General features: G+C 46.5%; 1 protein-coding gene across 1 annotated transcript in view; it reads right to left on the bottom strand.

Annotated features, from left to right (window-relative positions):
• VPS53 (VPS53 subunit of GARP complex) overlaps nt 1-16,280 on the bottom strand; it is a gene marked incomplete at its 5' end in the record, with an annotated part of 70,246 nt that overhangs the window by 39,232 nt on the left and 14,734 nt on the right. Inside the window, 6 exons of the mRNA XM_082493082.1 lie at nt 305-447; nt 1,589-1,732; nt 2,989-3,067; nt 8,806-8,925; nt 10,083-10,198; nt 10,479-10,565. Coding sequence (XP_082349208.1) covers nt 305-447; nt 1,589-1,732; nt 2,989-3,067; nt 8,806-8,925; nt 10,083-10,198; nt 10,479-10,565 — 689 coding nt within the window. The remainder of the gene's footprint in view (nt 1-304; nt 448-1,588; nt 1,733-2,988; nt 3,068-8,805; nt 8,926-10,082; nt 10,199-10,478; nt 10,566-16,280) is intronic.

The raw sequence follows: 16,280 nt of genomic DNA, 5'->3' as shown, positions 1-16,280 counted from the left end.
TCATCCTATCACTCCATGCCCTTATAAAAAGTCCTTCCGCAGCTCTCCTGTAGCCCCTTTAGGCACTGGAAGGCTGCAATAAGGTCTCCCCGGACCCTTCTCTTCTCCAGGCTGAACACCCCCAACTCTCTCAGGCTGTCAAATCATGGACAATTTTTTAATCACGGACAATTCTACATAGATATTTGAAGACTGCCTTGAAAGTCCTATGGATATATCATCAGTTTGGCAAAAAACAAGCCAACCTTTTGTTTTAAGGAAGGTGACTCCGTTGGGAGGCACCGAGAGCTCCCCAGACGCTCACCTCGTGACGTGGCAGAACTCCACCGCGATGCGCTCCGTCATGCACCACTCCTGGGGAAACATGCGCCCGTACTTCTCCTCGTAGTCCACCAGCTGACGCTTTATCCAGGCGTAGCGCCTGTCAATCTTATCCAGCCAGGCCACCTGAAGAAGATGGAGAACGTCACCTTTAAGAGCAGCAGCTGCTAATATTCAGCCTGACTGCTGAACTGCGCTGCTGTAGTTTCGCGGAGCAGCTTGGGCTATCGATCACAGCTAACCCGACCACTATTAATAATACCGCGAATGCTAACAGGCACTCTTCAAAGTGCTTAAACACACGCCAGACTGAAAACCCTCTCTTGTGCCAATTAAGAGAGCAAGTTCTGTTGAAAATGAGGATAGCGGGACTCCCAAATCACATAGGTACTACTGAAGACTCAATCCAATAATAATTCATTTGATCCCGCCCTCTTTGTTTCGCAGGCCGAGAAATTAAAGTCAACAGTGGGATGAAAACCCAGCAATTGCTGGGTTCTCACAGCCAGCTGGTTTTCAAGCTCTGGGGTCTGTGGACCCACAAAGTTCTAAATAATTCTCACATGAGCTGGATGGATTTTTTCCTCCCAACCATTAGTACTTTCTGGTCAAAAATAGAAAGATTAATCAAAAAAAACTTTGAGGGGAAAAATGCAATTAAAAATGAAGCCTCTTAGCCTTTTTCTCCTCTTTGTCACCAACTGTCAAAATTTCAAAATTGTTAAAATACTTTTTGATCCAAAGTTGGGTTTGGTTTTTCCTTTTTTTTTTTTCAAATCCAAGATGATTACAGTAAATTTTTAAAAAGCTGTTAGCATCAGGATGGGAAGTTTAAAAATTAGCTACAAAGATTAATCCACTTCCTGGAAATACCCTTCCCCTTTTTTAGGCATTTTGGGTTTGTTTGTTTGTTTGTTTGGGGTGAGGTGGTGTTGTTTTTTAAAGTTTTTGGGTTTGTAATTTTCAGAATTTAATTTTTCAACCCTTTACAGGGCAGAAAGTATACCTAAATTGAATTTATTTATTTACTATAGGAGGGGAAAACATTTCCAGTGCTGATCTATAAAACCGAGGTCTCTACGTCACCCTGGCAGAGACGATGTTGCCTCCCAACTCATCCACAGGTCCCTATCGCTCCCACAAGTCATTGCTTCCGTGCCCTCGGCCTAAAAACACTTCACCACCAAAACCCGTGGAAACGTGAACTTTGTGAACGCCGGCAAAGCAACATGCAAAATCCAAATGTAGCTTGCTAAGCTCCCCTTACATCTTGGTTTTCCTGGAAAAGGACCAGATACTCTGAGAGGTGTTGTTTAATAAATTTCTTGATGATTTCCTGTTTGATTCTGGGATCCAGGACATTGGCGACTAGACATGCATCACGCAGGACATTGCTGGGTCCACCAGGCCTCTGTCAAAATAAACAGGAACAAATTTAAGGTTAAATACGTGAACGGGTGATTGTAAATTGTTGTGCATCCAGGTTATCTTGTTTTTAATCCTTTCCCGTTATGATTCTCTTTTGGATGGTTCTGCTGCTACTCTCTGTCATCACTGAGGCGTCCTTCTCCTTGAGCTGCTTCCATTTCACCGGCCTAAAGCTGTTCGGTGGCTCACCAGCGGGGAAGCGCCCTACCGCAGAAGGGCAGCCGGCTCCATCTACAGAAAGAACCATTGTCCCGTCACTTCCGCAAAGCCTTGCCTGGGCCTACACGCTCTGCGGAACAGGTAAGAGAAGAGGCTGACAAGAGGGACAAGCAAAACTGCGAGGCCAAATTAACGGGGGAATTAACGGGCCCTTTTCTGCAAAACTGAGGGCCAAATTAAGGGGGGCGGGGGGGAAAGGCAGTCTAGAGGTGATCAACTTGCAACACTTAAAGTAGCATCTGCCGGTCTGTACTGGCATACCGTGATGTTAGTGGAGGAGACAGAAAATTTAGAAGCTTCTTAAAAAAATCTGCTGTTTTGAAGCTATGCCACACGGACAGAGGTTTGTCCTTCATCACGGATCTGTTTCAAATAGTTTTCTCATTTCTGTACTCGCAGTTTTACAAAGAAACCAGCAGAGCTGGTATTCTGGAAGACAGAACTAGCGTTTTCTTTGAAATAAATTCAAATTGACACCTATCCCCCCCCCCCATTGTTTGCAAACATTTGGATGCATAATTTTGGGGAAGCGCATTTGGTGCCCTAGCCCTAGCCCAGATGTCTATCTGTGCTGTCTGAGTAAACCAGAGACAAAGTTGGTGGCAGCACGGCAACAGACAGCCCGCGCTTGGCTTTCCCTAAACACAACACGAACCTTTTGTGACCAGCAAATAACCAGTACCCTGGGTGGGATGCCGAGGGAACCCCGCTCTGGTCTACTGGGCCACCCGTGAACTGCCCGGGGCGTTCCTCGACTGGTTTGCGGACCTCGCTGCAACAGACGCGCGCAGCGAGAGCGAGGAAGGGCGTCACGGCTCTCCCACGTTCACTCGCTAGAAACAGTGAGAAATACAGCTAGCACCCTACAGCTTGGGAGGCTCGTTTGCTTTCTAAAATAATTCCTAAAACGGAGAGATATCAAATCAGGATGTAAAATAAGGTTAAACCCAATGACAGTTACGTTGAATAGTTTTCAGCAACACTTCTCAACGGGAGGAAGCGGGGAAGTGAGAACTTTACCTTTGTACCTTGAGAAGGAAAGGCTTCCTCGAAGTCCGCCAGGATCTGCTGTCCCAACTCATTCTGCGCTGCCTTCACCCTGAGGAGCGCAGAGGAAGAGAGGGCTTTGGCGGTGGCACAACGACGTCTTTGTTTCGTTGGCTGCAAACATTACTACAGAGCGGACTGAAACGCTAACAGCTACACAAAGGTTTTTAAGGGACAAAAAAAGCACATTAAAGAAAAACATCCGCGTTAAGAAAACCCGTATTGTCCAAAGTGGGAGAGCATTTGTTTCCTCAATGACACCGGGATGACAAGTCCGGCTCTCCAGCACTGATCCCTGAGCTGTCGCAGGACACATCCGAGATGCTCCTGCCTTGCTTCAATTTAGGATTTCAATAAGGGCCAGTTAATCGGCTGAGAAATCAGCAGGGTTCCTTTAATGCCAATGTGATCAATTTATCTTTACGTTCATGTACGTTGATCGCGTTTTAACAAAAGTATATTTCTAACACATAAAAAACTTCCCAACGCCTCAATCTTCACGGTGAACCTCTCTCAGTTCCAGGTGCACTGACCTACTTTTAAATGCATCCATGCGAACGCCGCTGGCTGCGGTTTTATCCTATAAATCCTCCACGTCTTAAGAAGCATAAAAGAGCAAAGGTACGAAACGGGTGAAAAAGTTTTGCACAAACCACAATTTTGCTCTTTATTTAGCTGAGAGAATAAAGCTGCCCATTTCCAGAAATAAAAGTCAATACGGCTTAATTGATACTTCTAGGGAAATGGAAATGCCTACACATACTAGAAAGGGCCAAAACAAACAGCCAGGCACGTATAGCCCTCTGCAGCCCTCGAATTCTTCCATCACTTTTTATTATAGTGGAAACGCTTTAAGGTCTAAACTGATCATTCAAAGCAGTGGATTTTTCCACTGAGATTGATGCGTTAGAAAGAGCGGCTACATTAACGCTGGTGAAAATGTTGGTTCAGACTGTGGGAAGAAGACTTTGGATTTTGTTGTTGTTGTTGTTCAAGACTCCTCAACCTTATCAGGGAATGATCTACTGCTTTAATCTTCCCGTTTGAGGTTCTGTTAGGAGCGAAACACTACAAGATGACCCGGCAACGCTGGAGAATGGGCTAGATTCTTTAATGGTGCCAAATGCGGAAAATTCTAGTCCTTTCATAGAATCATAGGGTTGGAAGGGACCTCTGGAGATCATCTAGTCCAACCCCCCTGCCAGAGCAGGGTCACCTTAGAGCAGGTTGCACAGGAAGGCGTCCAGGCGGGTAAAGCGATGGTTTAAAAGTGATGGTTGAAATACAACTTTATATCTGTGATTTAACTGTATGTATGACCTGCCTTATCCAGGATTTATTTATGGGGATTTTGCTGGAAAAGCTTCCTGCCTGCAGTGTCAAACACAGTTCTCGCTTAAGCTCTCTGCTTCACAGGAATATTTAGAAACTCCTCTACTCTTCCAGGTACAGAGCCCCAATTAACACCTTCACAACTGTGAAACAAAAAGGATTCACTAATATGTTGAAAAAGGAGTGAGAAATTTAAGCACTAAGGAGGAACCCAGCCCGGCAGCCACAACTACAGGTATAATCTGCTTACACTGCACAAGCAAGTACCAGTGATTCACGTGAGAGAGTATCGCAGACCCAAACCCTTCGATCTTCGAGAAAAACGAGGAAAAAAAGAAGAAAAAAGTCACGAAACATGGACTGAAAAATTTTACCTTTTAAATAATCGACAAACAAGAAGCCTTTAGTATTAGGAGTCGCACAAATGAATGAGTTTGTATAAAGAACTGGAAGTATTAGCTGTGGAACTTCTTTCCTTATGATCAGCTACAGCGGAGGCAGCAAAAAGAGCCGCAGCCAGATTCCTAAAGACTCAACAAATTTAAAAGAGGCACTGTCGAGCAGTTAAAAGCCCTGTCCGCGGGCTTTGTTGGTTTAGGCTCCGATTCAGAAAAGTACTTAAGGATAGTCTTAACAGGGATTCTCAAATCCTTAAATTAAGAAACTTGCAGGAATGCCTTGCTGAACTGGGATGTTAAAAATATATTTAAAAAAAAAAAAAAAATGTCCTGCTTAAAAATCTCTCAAAAGCAAACAGGGAAAGTGAGTCTTAGCCTTTTTTTTTTTTTTTTTTCCTTCTTCATATTTTATAAGATAGGGATAAGGCAGAGACATCAAAGTAGCCAAAGTAGCCAAAGGTTTAGGTATGTGTGAGCAATGCCGGGGAGCCTCGCTGCCCTCCCAGTAACTATCGCTCTTTACGTAAGCACAGACATGCACAATTATTTTTTTTCCACGAGCATGCACCCAGAGACATGAAAAACCCTTACGCCATCTCTTTACATTAGGCAGAGAACACAGGAAGGCACTTGCTTCAGCCACTAGAGATTACTGCTCCCCGTGGAAAGCGTGAGCCTTTCAATAATTCAGAACAACCTTCGTGCAATGGAAACTGCAGCGGTAAAAGCCTCGACCCCACGGCCGCCTTCACTCGCGGTCACCGCTGAAGGACCGTTTCTGCACGTGTATAAGAGCTGATAACAGATTTAGGATCTCTTCTCAGGCGGGTTCGATGAGGCTATCTTTCCCTGACCGGACTGCCCCCCGGCAGCGTGCTGGGCTACGGCAGCAGCCGCCCCGGCTCGCGGCAGCGGGGGATCGCCTTTTCCCGGGGCTGCGCGCCTGTGCCGAAGCCTTTGGTTACAACAGCATTAGGGATTTTTGTTTCTCTAACTTTTGTTTTATTATTAGTGGCTTTTGTTCTTTGTTTCCCGCGCCTTTAAAAAAATAAAAACAAGAGAACCCACTGTTATGTTTCAAATGACATTAAATTACTAGAAACCGCAATTCCTTTAGCCAAAGCTACCAGAAATCTTAGCCTACGCCTGGCAGCTCGCTGCGATAAAAAGGGGCTGAGCTAGCTTGTTTTTCCGTGGCAAACTTATAATCATCTTCCTCCTAAATGCTTTCCAGGCTTTTTTCCACTATCTGCTAGGCGTTCTCGACCACTTTCATGGGTGGGTTTGTGACCACTAATTGTTCGCTCCCTCCACAGACAGAAAACAGACGGGGGGTTGAGAGATAACAAAATACTGCTGTTTACTACAACAAACAACTCCCAATGGGCCATATAAGAAGTTGTTTTAGAAGCGCGACTCGGAAAATATTTACATTTGGATGCGAGTTGTGACATTTTTATATCAACACTCAACAGGATCAGCACAAGAAGCCAATGAATTGAGAGTTCGGTCCGGTTTCCAATGAACACTTCCAGTGAGATTTTGTTTGGTTATTTTCAAAGGGGCAGAACAGGTGGAAAGCAGCATTAAAACCACATCATTAGTTTGCACAGCATCCAGGAGCAGGAACCTCAGTTAGACACCCCATGACAAAGAGCACATCCAACACCACCAAGCAGGCACTTCTCCTTCCCATGGTTTCCCATTTTTGGCTTCACTCCATTCACACCAAGAAAGAGAGGCCCTTTATTAAAGAAAGCAACAGAATCTGCTCGTTTAGCAGCGCGTATAATAGACTTATTGTATATAACAGACTTGGGTTACTGTCACAGGTCTGTGCCAACGTCTACTAAAGCACTTCTTGCCTTCGCAAACATCCGAGAGGCTTCGCTTGTACCACGAAACGAAATTCATGAGAGATCAAACCCCAGCAATTTCACAGTCTAAAAATAACGCTGGGAGGCAAACTCCCTTTGATGTTTCGTGGGTCACGAAAAGTATTTCCAAGCAAAGAGGGAGAAACGTCAACTCCAAATTGGGCCCTAACACATACACGTGTAGTCAAACTCCCAAGCAGGTACCACCGTGCCGTAGACCCCCCTGCGGCAATCTGCCGCCCGGATGGCAAAGCGGGAAAGACGCGGCAGGAGCCCCCCCGGGTGCAGCTCTCCCTTCGCCCCACAAGCAGCCGCTTCTATCGCTACCAGATGGTGCGGCTCTCCCTGCGTAAACACTGGAAGGAAAACCCTGCCGAGACCGTTCTAAAAATAGGTCAAACAGACTTTCTTGAGCTTTTCAGATCCTTATCTCGAAGGGAGAATAGAACAAAAGAAGTTTTCCTCCACGTCCTTGCCAGTCTCTCTGGCGTGACTCGAAACCACGGTGCCTTTTAGCAGCAGCATGAATTGTTTTCTATAATTATCAGCAACCACAAAAGTATTAAATAATCATCCATCAGAAAGGGAAAACCAGCCAGAATTCTGGACCACGGCTTAAATGATATTTGGCCCTAAAATGGCCAAAGACAGCAGGTTTCTGCCCAAGGGCATTACCGCTCCGGAAGAAAATGAAGCGAGCTATCTTTCTGAGCATGAGGTTGGAATAGACAACTGCCTAAATTCAGAAAAGCACTGACATATGTTTATATTTCCTTGATGTTCATGTTCATTTAAGCAAATGCTTATGGTCAAATGCTTTGTTAAAACAAGGCCCCATCTCTCTCTCTCTTGATTTAGGGTGGATTTTTCTTTTGCTTCGTCTCATTGATTCCATCTGGGTTTTCTGGAAGAGGTATCTATACCATAAAGTCCAACAGATTTACACGAAAATGTTACAAACAAATCACTCAAGCACTGTTTCCATCACTAAACAGCACAGGCAGCCAGCTGCTGTCTTAGCAAAGGGAGTCACCAAAAAAATTAATTAGCGTGCCTGGCAGGCTCCTTCGAGTACCTCCGTAACGCGCAAAGTCATCTCGGGCATCAGGAGGATGGCGCTGATGGATTCGCAATTTCCACACTGAGAAGAAACGCTATCGGGTACGGTTCTATCATTAAGAAGGTTCATCCCTAACGTTAGTAGGCTGTTTTCACCCCTGAGCTGCGCTCAGCGCGACCACGGGCTGTTAAGCAAACACCCCGCGTGTGATGCAAGAGGAGGAAAGCCAGGGCTTTGGGGCAGGGACAGCAACGGCCCCTAGAGCAGGGAGGGCCTCGTTCCCTCGACACCCAGCTGTCACGTCCCCAAGGAAGCCGAGACCCTGCGAGAGCTGGTGGCTGAGGCACCACTGAGCCTTCACCTCCTGCTGCCGAGAAGAGCGGGCGCTCGCCGTTGGAGCTGCGCCAAAACTCACTAAATTTAAACGTGTAACTCCGTGTTAGAATATCAAGACTATACAAGCTCAGCATAAATGTTTAGAGCAGTCAGGTGCTCTGCGTCCAATGTTGGGAAGATTTGCTATAAGCCTCAACTCTCAGCGGAATTGGGCAACGGCAGCAGGGTTTGGCAGCAGAAACTCAAGGTGCTCCGAATAACCGAGTTTGGCAAATGCACAAAAAGAAATCCTGCCCGCCCAAACCCTTGGGCAACCACGCAGTTTGACAGCAATTTGACAGCAGTAAGGCACACCACCGGGCAGAAAGGGGCCCCGAGCACCAGTACGTTAACGCATGTATTTGTGGTTCGTGCCAGGCTGCTGGACGGTCTCACTGAGGTTGAGAAAGCATCAGCTCAGGGTTCACCGCAAACACCTGCACGTGAAGATCACATAAACCAATTTGCACTTCCACAGATTACTCCAGGTAAGGTAAATTAAAAGCCAGTCAATGAGAAGCACGGATAATTCATGAATTACATCCGTACCGATTACCTTTACCAAACAGAATAGGCTGCTCAAGATTTGAGCAAACCGTGTCCAATTTTAACCTGTTTGTTTTGGCTGGAAAGAAGCTCAAAGGACCATGCCCAGCCTTTACACCCTTGAGAAACTGATTCTGCCTAAGGCATTTCCTAACCTTCCTTCCCAGAAGGCATACAAGTGCTCAGGCTTTGATCATTTTACCTTTCCGAAAGCTGTCGAATCTGCGGAATCCCCATGTATTTGTTGAAGTGCTCTAACACGTTCACGACACCTTGGAGAAGGTTGGCAACTTCCCCGTATTGTCTTCTCCTGGTCATAGCCCTGTAGAGGAAATTAAAGATTTACAAAGACAGGTTCAATGAAAATCCTGGGTGGTAATTCCACAGGTTACCTCATCCCCACTGGGTCACGCCGGTCCCCATTGACATTTATTTTTCTAAAATACACAACTCTTCATTAACATTCCAATGCAGCATTAAAATTTCACTTAACTGATGCTAAAATAAACCAACCCGGCAGATATCTAACGATGCTTCAAAAAACATAAATGTCAAAAGCAACACTTGGCAAAGAACATGTAAACTACTGAATGCATCCGCTTCCCGGCATGGGTCCGGAGGCAGTAAATGTTACTTCACTGTAATGACCTGAGTTAAGCCATTCATCATCACGCACAAAGCGTGAGTTAAAGCTTCACAGCGAGGAGAATCATTATGCTGGAAAGCTATTAGCCTTGACTTTCCTGTTAATAACTTTCACAGGGAACTGACAGAAAAAAAAATCAAATTTATTTATCTTTATTTCATCCTTTAGGATTATTCCAATGGAGACAGCAGCCTAAGTAAAATTTAATTCTGAACATTTCAAGAAGCCAGTGTTCGTGCAGAATTTGCTACAATCCAAGAACAGGCTGTGCCCGGGTCTCGCAACTTCACAGACGCAGTATGTAAAAAACCGGATTTCCCTAGCCTGTGTGCTCCTCAAGCACATCAAAAAACCCACAAAGGATTATTGGAAACATCTAACCCCACTTCATACACAGTACAAGCTGCAGGGCTTCTTTGAACTCATTCTCAGCACTAGAGTGGACCTTTCTGAAGAAGAGACCTCATTCCAGTTTAAGGCATGAGGCTGATCAAAATCCCCCTGAATCCCCGAAGAGCACATCCCTAACGAGGATACCTAACTGCACAGACTGTCTTATACTTTAATGAAGCCAGACTCGTTCCTTATCACCCAGGATCAACACAGCGATTCAAGCAATGGATGCTGCAAACCCTTAAGTCCAGCAACATCGGTTGCAGGTCCCTCAGCACGGCACAGAAAGGACCTGCCAGCAAAAATCAGCGCTGCAACCTATTAAGCAAACCTCCCTCCAGAAAAACAAGCAGCTCGCACGGACCTATCGCAGAGCGCTGCACCACACTTTGAGAACTGGGCAGTGGCGTCAGAGTACCGCTACAAACCGACATACTTACTCCAGCGAATCCACCCCCCCCGCCAGCATGTGCAGGTGATTGAGGGTGGTGATGGAGGTGGTCAGATGACGCTTGGCGTGATCCAGCTGCTTGATGTCCCGTGTGATTTCCTTCACCTAGTGAATGAACAAACAAGAGTCTGGTTAAACGTCAAGCCACAGCAACCAAATTTTAAGGAGATAAGAAGGGCTTTCTCCTCCCTTCGGGACTACGGGCATGTTAGCTCTACAGCCATGTTAACAGAGGGAGGAGGGTACAGGTTCACCACGTGGCTGACAGCAAACTACCAAGAAGTCAGCGGGAGCAAAGACAAAACTGTTCTCTTCTTGATGAGAACTGGAAGCCAAAGTTGGTGTCCCCCTCCCTTTCAAAGGCCAGAGAGAAACTGCTGCTCACCATTTGTTCAGATTTTTCAGCCTTGTCTTTAATATCCTTAATTTTACCAAAGAGCTGTTGAATGGCTTTCTGGGCTTCTTCCAGAGCCTGCAAAAGAAATGAGGTCAGAGTGGGAAGAAAATCTGCATTCAGCTTTCACCTTCTAAGAAATACACGGTTGTTCCTCAGAGCCCCTGGGCTGGGGCAGCGGGGGAGCTCTGTTCTCACAGAGAAAATATCATCAGCGCATCAAAAGTCAACGTACCACGTTGGGATTTTTGACCTGAGTGGACCAGGGTTTCAGTATCCATTTTACAATAACACTCCGGGAGAATCTGATCGGGATATTCTATGAAAGCACCTCCGTAATCTGAACTATGAATAGGTTTAAGGTTACTGCAATAAACCTCGACGCACTGAGTGTGGAAAAATATATAGAACTTACTCCTGATCAATACGTATTTAGAGCTGGAAAATGAAACCTCCACGCCCGTCATCAAGTCTAAATAAAAAATACACAACATTATATATAGAACACTGAGCGCTTGCCTGAACCCCTCACGGAATTAGCAGGATATTATCCTGTTGGAAAACAGGAGGCGTATTTTGCTGATTGCTTCGGGGTGGGCAGCTCGGCCTCCCACCCACCCGCAGGAGGAACGGCTCTCTCGAGGCGCAGGAGGGAGGGCACAGGTTTAGCAGGGAAAGAGGGTCGCCCACGGGAAAGGGACCTCGCCTGGATTTCCGTGCCATTTCACCGCATGCTTCTAGGGGCACCCGGTCCCCTTCAGCCAGCCACGGTGCCCCCCGACCTCACACCACCACTGTGAACTACACGTGGATTCCATGAGTGAAGCCACATGTCCAAAATCACATGTCCAAAATCCGACTTCTGAAGTAATTCAACACGTTTTGCCTTCTCAGTCTGATAACATTTCCAGCTCCAGCTCCACTTTGTTTCCCGCTGTTAAGTGGGCTTCTATCCCTCTGTTTTTCTATCCAGTCCCATGACCAAGGTTACAGCGCGAGCTACAAGCTCCTGCAGCAAATAAATTTAACACATCTTCATTTGGAAACGTACGAGCAAACTATCCGCCAGGAGCTTTTGCTGGAACATAGCTGCGTTATAATAAAAGTATAAAAGTTGGAAACGTTTTATAATTCATTTTCCAGAGGGGGAAAAAGAAAGCCTCCTCTGAAATATCTTCTGAATCACGTGAAAGTTAACGCTTTATCTGTTAGCGTCAGGCAGCTTGCGTATAGCACGTTCGATCAGGAAAATGAACGCACAAACGTGCTGCAGCGACAACTACATCAGAAACGAACACCACCACCTACCTTCTCATTTGGCTCCAGCCCGGCCACCTTTTAGAATAGTTTTCTCGTCTCTCCCACTTAAAGGCACGTGCATTAAGCGCAAACCAAAGGACTAAAGAATGCTCCTTTCAACATACTGAACTATAGTCTCTGTACTCGGTCCCGGACCACGGCCGCGGCACATTACTCAAGTCGGTTATTAAGCCAGCAGCAACTGTCCCGCATATTCTGAGATTTGGATAGGTCTATTAAAAAAAAAAAAAAAAAGTCCACCTGAAATTCTTCTACAGGTGCCAATCGGTGTGTTTCCCTTTGCTTCAGCACGAATGATAACTGCTCCTTCCTCTGCCTCAGCTCCCGGGGAAGGCAGAGCTGCTGCATCCAAAAGAAGAGCTGAGGATTCAGCCAGCCAACAAAAAGTTTCTCCAAAAAAGCCGTTACCCTCCTTCGTATCCAAAGCCAAGGCAGTCTCACAAAACTTACTCAGTCTTTGGATCATCTCAAACCAACTTGGGATCTACGCACACGGAACCGCTGGGAGGCAAAGTGCGGCGGGTGGGCTGCAAGGAGCCTGGGGGGGTCCTACACGCCACGCAGCACGACGGAGCAACGCAGACAGGCAGCAGGACAACCCTGAATCCCCAACGAGCTGTACGCTGCTTCGACACATCTCTGATCCCCTTCCCCTCTCCCAGGGCTAGTTTTTCAGATGCCGGCTCGGACAACAGCCGCAGCAGCTCTAGCGGAGCACCAAGGCGAACGCTCAGACCTCCACCGCAACCCTTTCGCTTGGGGGTGGCATCTCAGACCCGCTCTCCAAGGAAGAGAGCATCGGAGTTGCTATTTTAAGCATCAATACACAGCCAAAGCCACTTGGTCTCGGCAGCCTTCAGCAACCAAGTTCAAAGCAAACAATACCGTGAGTCAGGATTTCCATCCCGGGTCTTACAAGTTTTACATCGGAATCCCTATCCACAAAGGGAAAACTGTCTTATCTGTTTTCCTCGTGAGACAGAATATCATCTGCTTGAACACAGGGACCTTTTCCAAAGTTACTGCCCATAACTTATCTTCAAATAATGGCCCAAACAGGGATTTCTAGCTGCCCGCGTATCAGCAGTTTCTCTTCTGCTCACTGTTAAGAAACCACACTCAAGCTATTTCTCTAACAGGCCACGGTGCTATTTAATAATATTGTGACAAAAACCAGCGGAGACTATTTACAGGAAACTGGTTTACACCTGAAGAATGTATTCTTGCTGCTGACTGCTCTGGGCTCGGTGGAAACCAGCACCCACAGCGGCGGGCAAACTCCCCACCTAAAAACCGCCCCCGAACACCGACCAAAGTGAAATGGGACTTTTTTTTCTCTCATACACTTAAAACTGCCAAAATAAGGTGAACTGGTGTCATCACCCGGTCCTGACACTCGTAGCTTTTACCTCCTTACAGACTCGGGAAAAAGACAAGTGAGACGTCCTGATGAATTAAAGAGCGGTGCTCTCCCGCTGCTGTGAAAAATAACACGGCTGCGACGGGGGGAGAGACCGACCGGCAGCTGCCGCTCTCTTGGGGTTCTGTATCGCATCTCTTGGAGAAGGGGATACGTTTCCGTAACGGTTAAAAAAATAAACCACACAGAGAACTCAACAGCAAACTTAACAGACTTAAGTAAATCACAAGGGATCATAAGGACTCGTTTTGTTTCTTAAAACTTGCTTCCAAATATTTGCTTAGCCATTAAAACACAAATCTGTTCTCCTAAAAAAGAGCTGCACATTCCTTTTTTGAGTCAGAACACACCAATTCATCAACACACCCATCCTTGCTTTTTATATAACTTACATTTAGAGATGAAAACATTTCTTCAAACATACCTAAGATGTGCTGAAAGTGGCACTGCATGACAATCTATTTTGTTGAGTCGGGGGCAGTGGCAGGTAGATCTGATGGGAAGCTGAGAACCGAATTAAGCGTGTTACTTCTTGCCCAAAGCCTCTCTTGCCCAAAAACTCTCTTATGGATCTTTTTAAAGAAACAAATGAAACCTTTTTGGCTGTAACATTCCAACTGCAGCATCTGAAAGTAAAATACTGCTCGTAGAGGAAGGAAATAAAGAAAACTAACCAATAATGGGGAAAAACCTCCACCTTCCTGGTCACCGTGAACACAGCGTAAAGCACAGAGCAAAACCAAGGAAACCAATACAAACTTCAATTTTAAGGAAACACCTCATATTTGGTAAGTGGTGTTCATTATTAAGGGATAATAAACCAACATCTAGGGCGTGAAAGGAGGTCTGATTGTTCAAGGTGTAATATACAGAAGTTTATTAATGTATCTAACGATTATTCTTTCACCTGTAAAACAGGAGAGGGGAAAGCACAGCCACGTTACAGCCCACACTGTGTACTGGGGAGAACGCACTTCTCTTCACACTCTGCTCGTGAATTTTAGAAGCATTTTCTTACTGCTTTTGTTCTTATTTTATTAATAGACAGTTTATTTTGGACAGAAATTCTAAACCCAAAACAATATCAAGAGAAGAGGAACTGTTCCTATCCCAGCATAACTGGTTTACATGATGAACGACATCCCAGTAATCTTACATCTGCGGCTTGACGCAGGTTCACCGTGCCTTACACATTGATTGGTTTCCTCCACCAGTGCAACTGGGAAACACGCAAATGTACATACCCCCAACCGGCGAACAAAAGTTAAATTATTGTGTTTCCTTTCCTACAACAGCAGTTCATTTCGGGGGCAGAGGACCAGGAATAAATAAAGAGACTGGATACATAACCTGTTGTGGTTCTATGAAACAAGGATGTTGAAATTAAGGTTGCGACGTACTGGAAAAACACCATATGACTCTAATCAACAACTGAGCCTGCAAGCTACAATTAACCCATCAGCATTATTTATTAAACTTGCTGCAACCTCTGAGGTCCCCAAACGCCAGGCACCAGCCGAGAAATACGGCACGGACAGGGCTCGACCGCCCGAGAGAGGCAGAGCCATCGCTCAGCAGCCTCTGCACCGCAGCCACGGCTACGTAGAGGTTTTTTTCCGTAACGTTTGTCCCCGGGGTACCCCAGCTGCTCTGACAACAGTAAATTTAGCAAAGAGGGCAGGACCAGCAACAGAGCAAGAGACTCTAGACAGAGCGCTCAATACAGGACGGGCTTCAGCTACGTATCGCTTTCCTCCTTCTCCGGTGTAGCGTGTCTGATCCTCTGCGCCGGTGCGGGTTCAGGAGCACGTCCTGGCTGCAGGAGGGATGCAGGTGACATTAGGGTGCGATGGTTGGGTGTCTGTGCAGGGCACTGCCCAGCTCCATGCGTAGCACCGGGGAAGGCAGAGCCCCCAGCCACCGTTCTTGGCAGGGAGCACACAGGGGGATCTTCCCATTTAAGACCGCGATGTATTTTTAGCCATGCCTGTTTCTCAGCCAGCCTGGATTTACGCGGAGGAAGCTCCCCGGCTTGTGTGTTAACAGCGGAGATGAAATGCAGGAGGATGGAGGAGCGGCACGCGGGAGTTGGAAGAGCCAACTCCGCAGCGCCCAGCCAGACCCCGGGGAAGCCGGGCAGGCGGGGAGCTACCCGGGTTTTCATCAAATTCTCCGAAGCTGGAGGGAAAAACGTAGCACATGAATCAGCTACAGCTCTTCAACCTTCTTCGCCTTGAGATGCAACGGGAAAAGAGTCCAAACACTCCCGTACAAAACGAGAGGGAGCAGTTAAACCGCTCAATCACTAAGAAAAAGACTGCCTAAAAAATAGCTTTACTCGGCATTATGCCAAGCAACTCCTAAGGTCAGCCTGCGCAGCATCACTTGTGCCACCTTTTCACATGAGCTCTTCCAAGCAGCAGCAGGAGGAAAGAAAATAACCCAAGTGGGAGGTGAGAAAAGACCACATCGAATTCATTAAGATTTTGAAGCGATGCAGCCTTTAAAAGGTTACGTTCCAGCGATTTACAGTACCCGACTGACATTAACATGCACAACAGCAGCACTAGCAACAATGCCTAAGCCAAAAAACCAATTCACTGAATTACAGCCCATCTCTCCCTGTCCCCACAGCCGCTGCAGACGGACAGAGCCTCCTCCGTCCCCCCAGCCCAGGTACGGAGCTGCCGCATCGCTCCCAGCCGGCGGCGGTGCCTCACCAGAGGCTGCGTTGATTTCTAAACACCTCTTTATTCATCCGCTCAGGAATCTCGTGCAAGCAAATAGTGAAGTACTTGGAGACAGGCAAACAGAGGAACTGAGAGAAGCCTGTGCGTTACTACAAAATGTCGCTGAACTGGGGGGAAAAAGCAAATTTTCAGAGGGAGTTTGCTTGCTTGGGAATCCCTGAGCTCAGGGACTAACTGAATTAACACCGTTCTGTCCCCGCTAACGGTTAAAACACCTTGATAGTTTCCATATGCTCCCTGGTGTTGTGCTAGAAACGTGCTGGTTTTATTTGATTCTAGGCAATATATATTTCAATTGGATGT

Source organism: Vanellus vanellus, assembly GCF_965231255.1.
Source record: "Vanellus vanellus genome assembly, chromosome: 19".
Classification (NCBI taxonomy): Eukaryota; Metazoa; Chordata; class Aves; order Charadriiformes; family Charadriidae; genus Vanellus; species Vanellus vanellus.
This window is presented reverse-complemented; position numbering and strand designations above follow the sequence as displayed.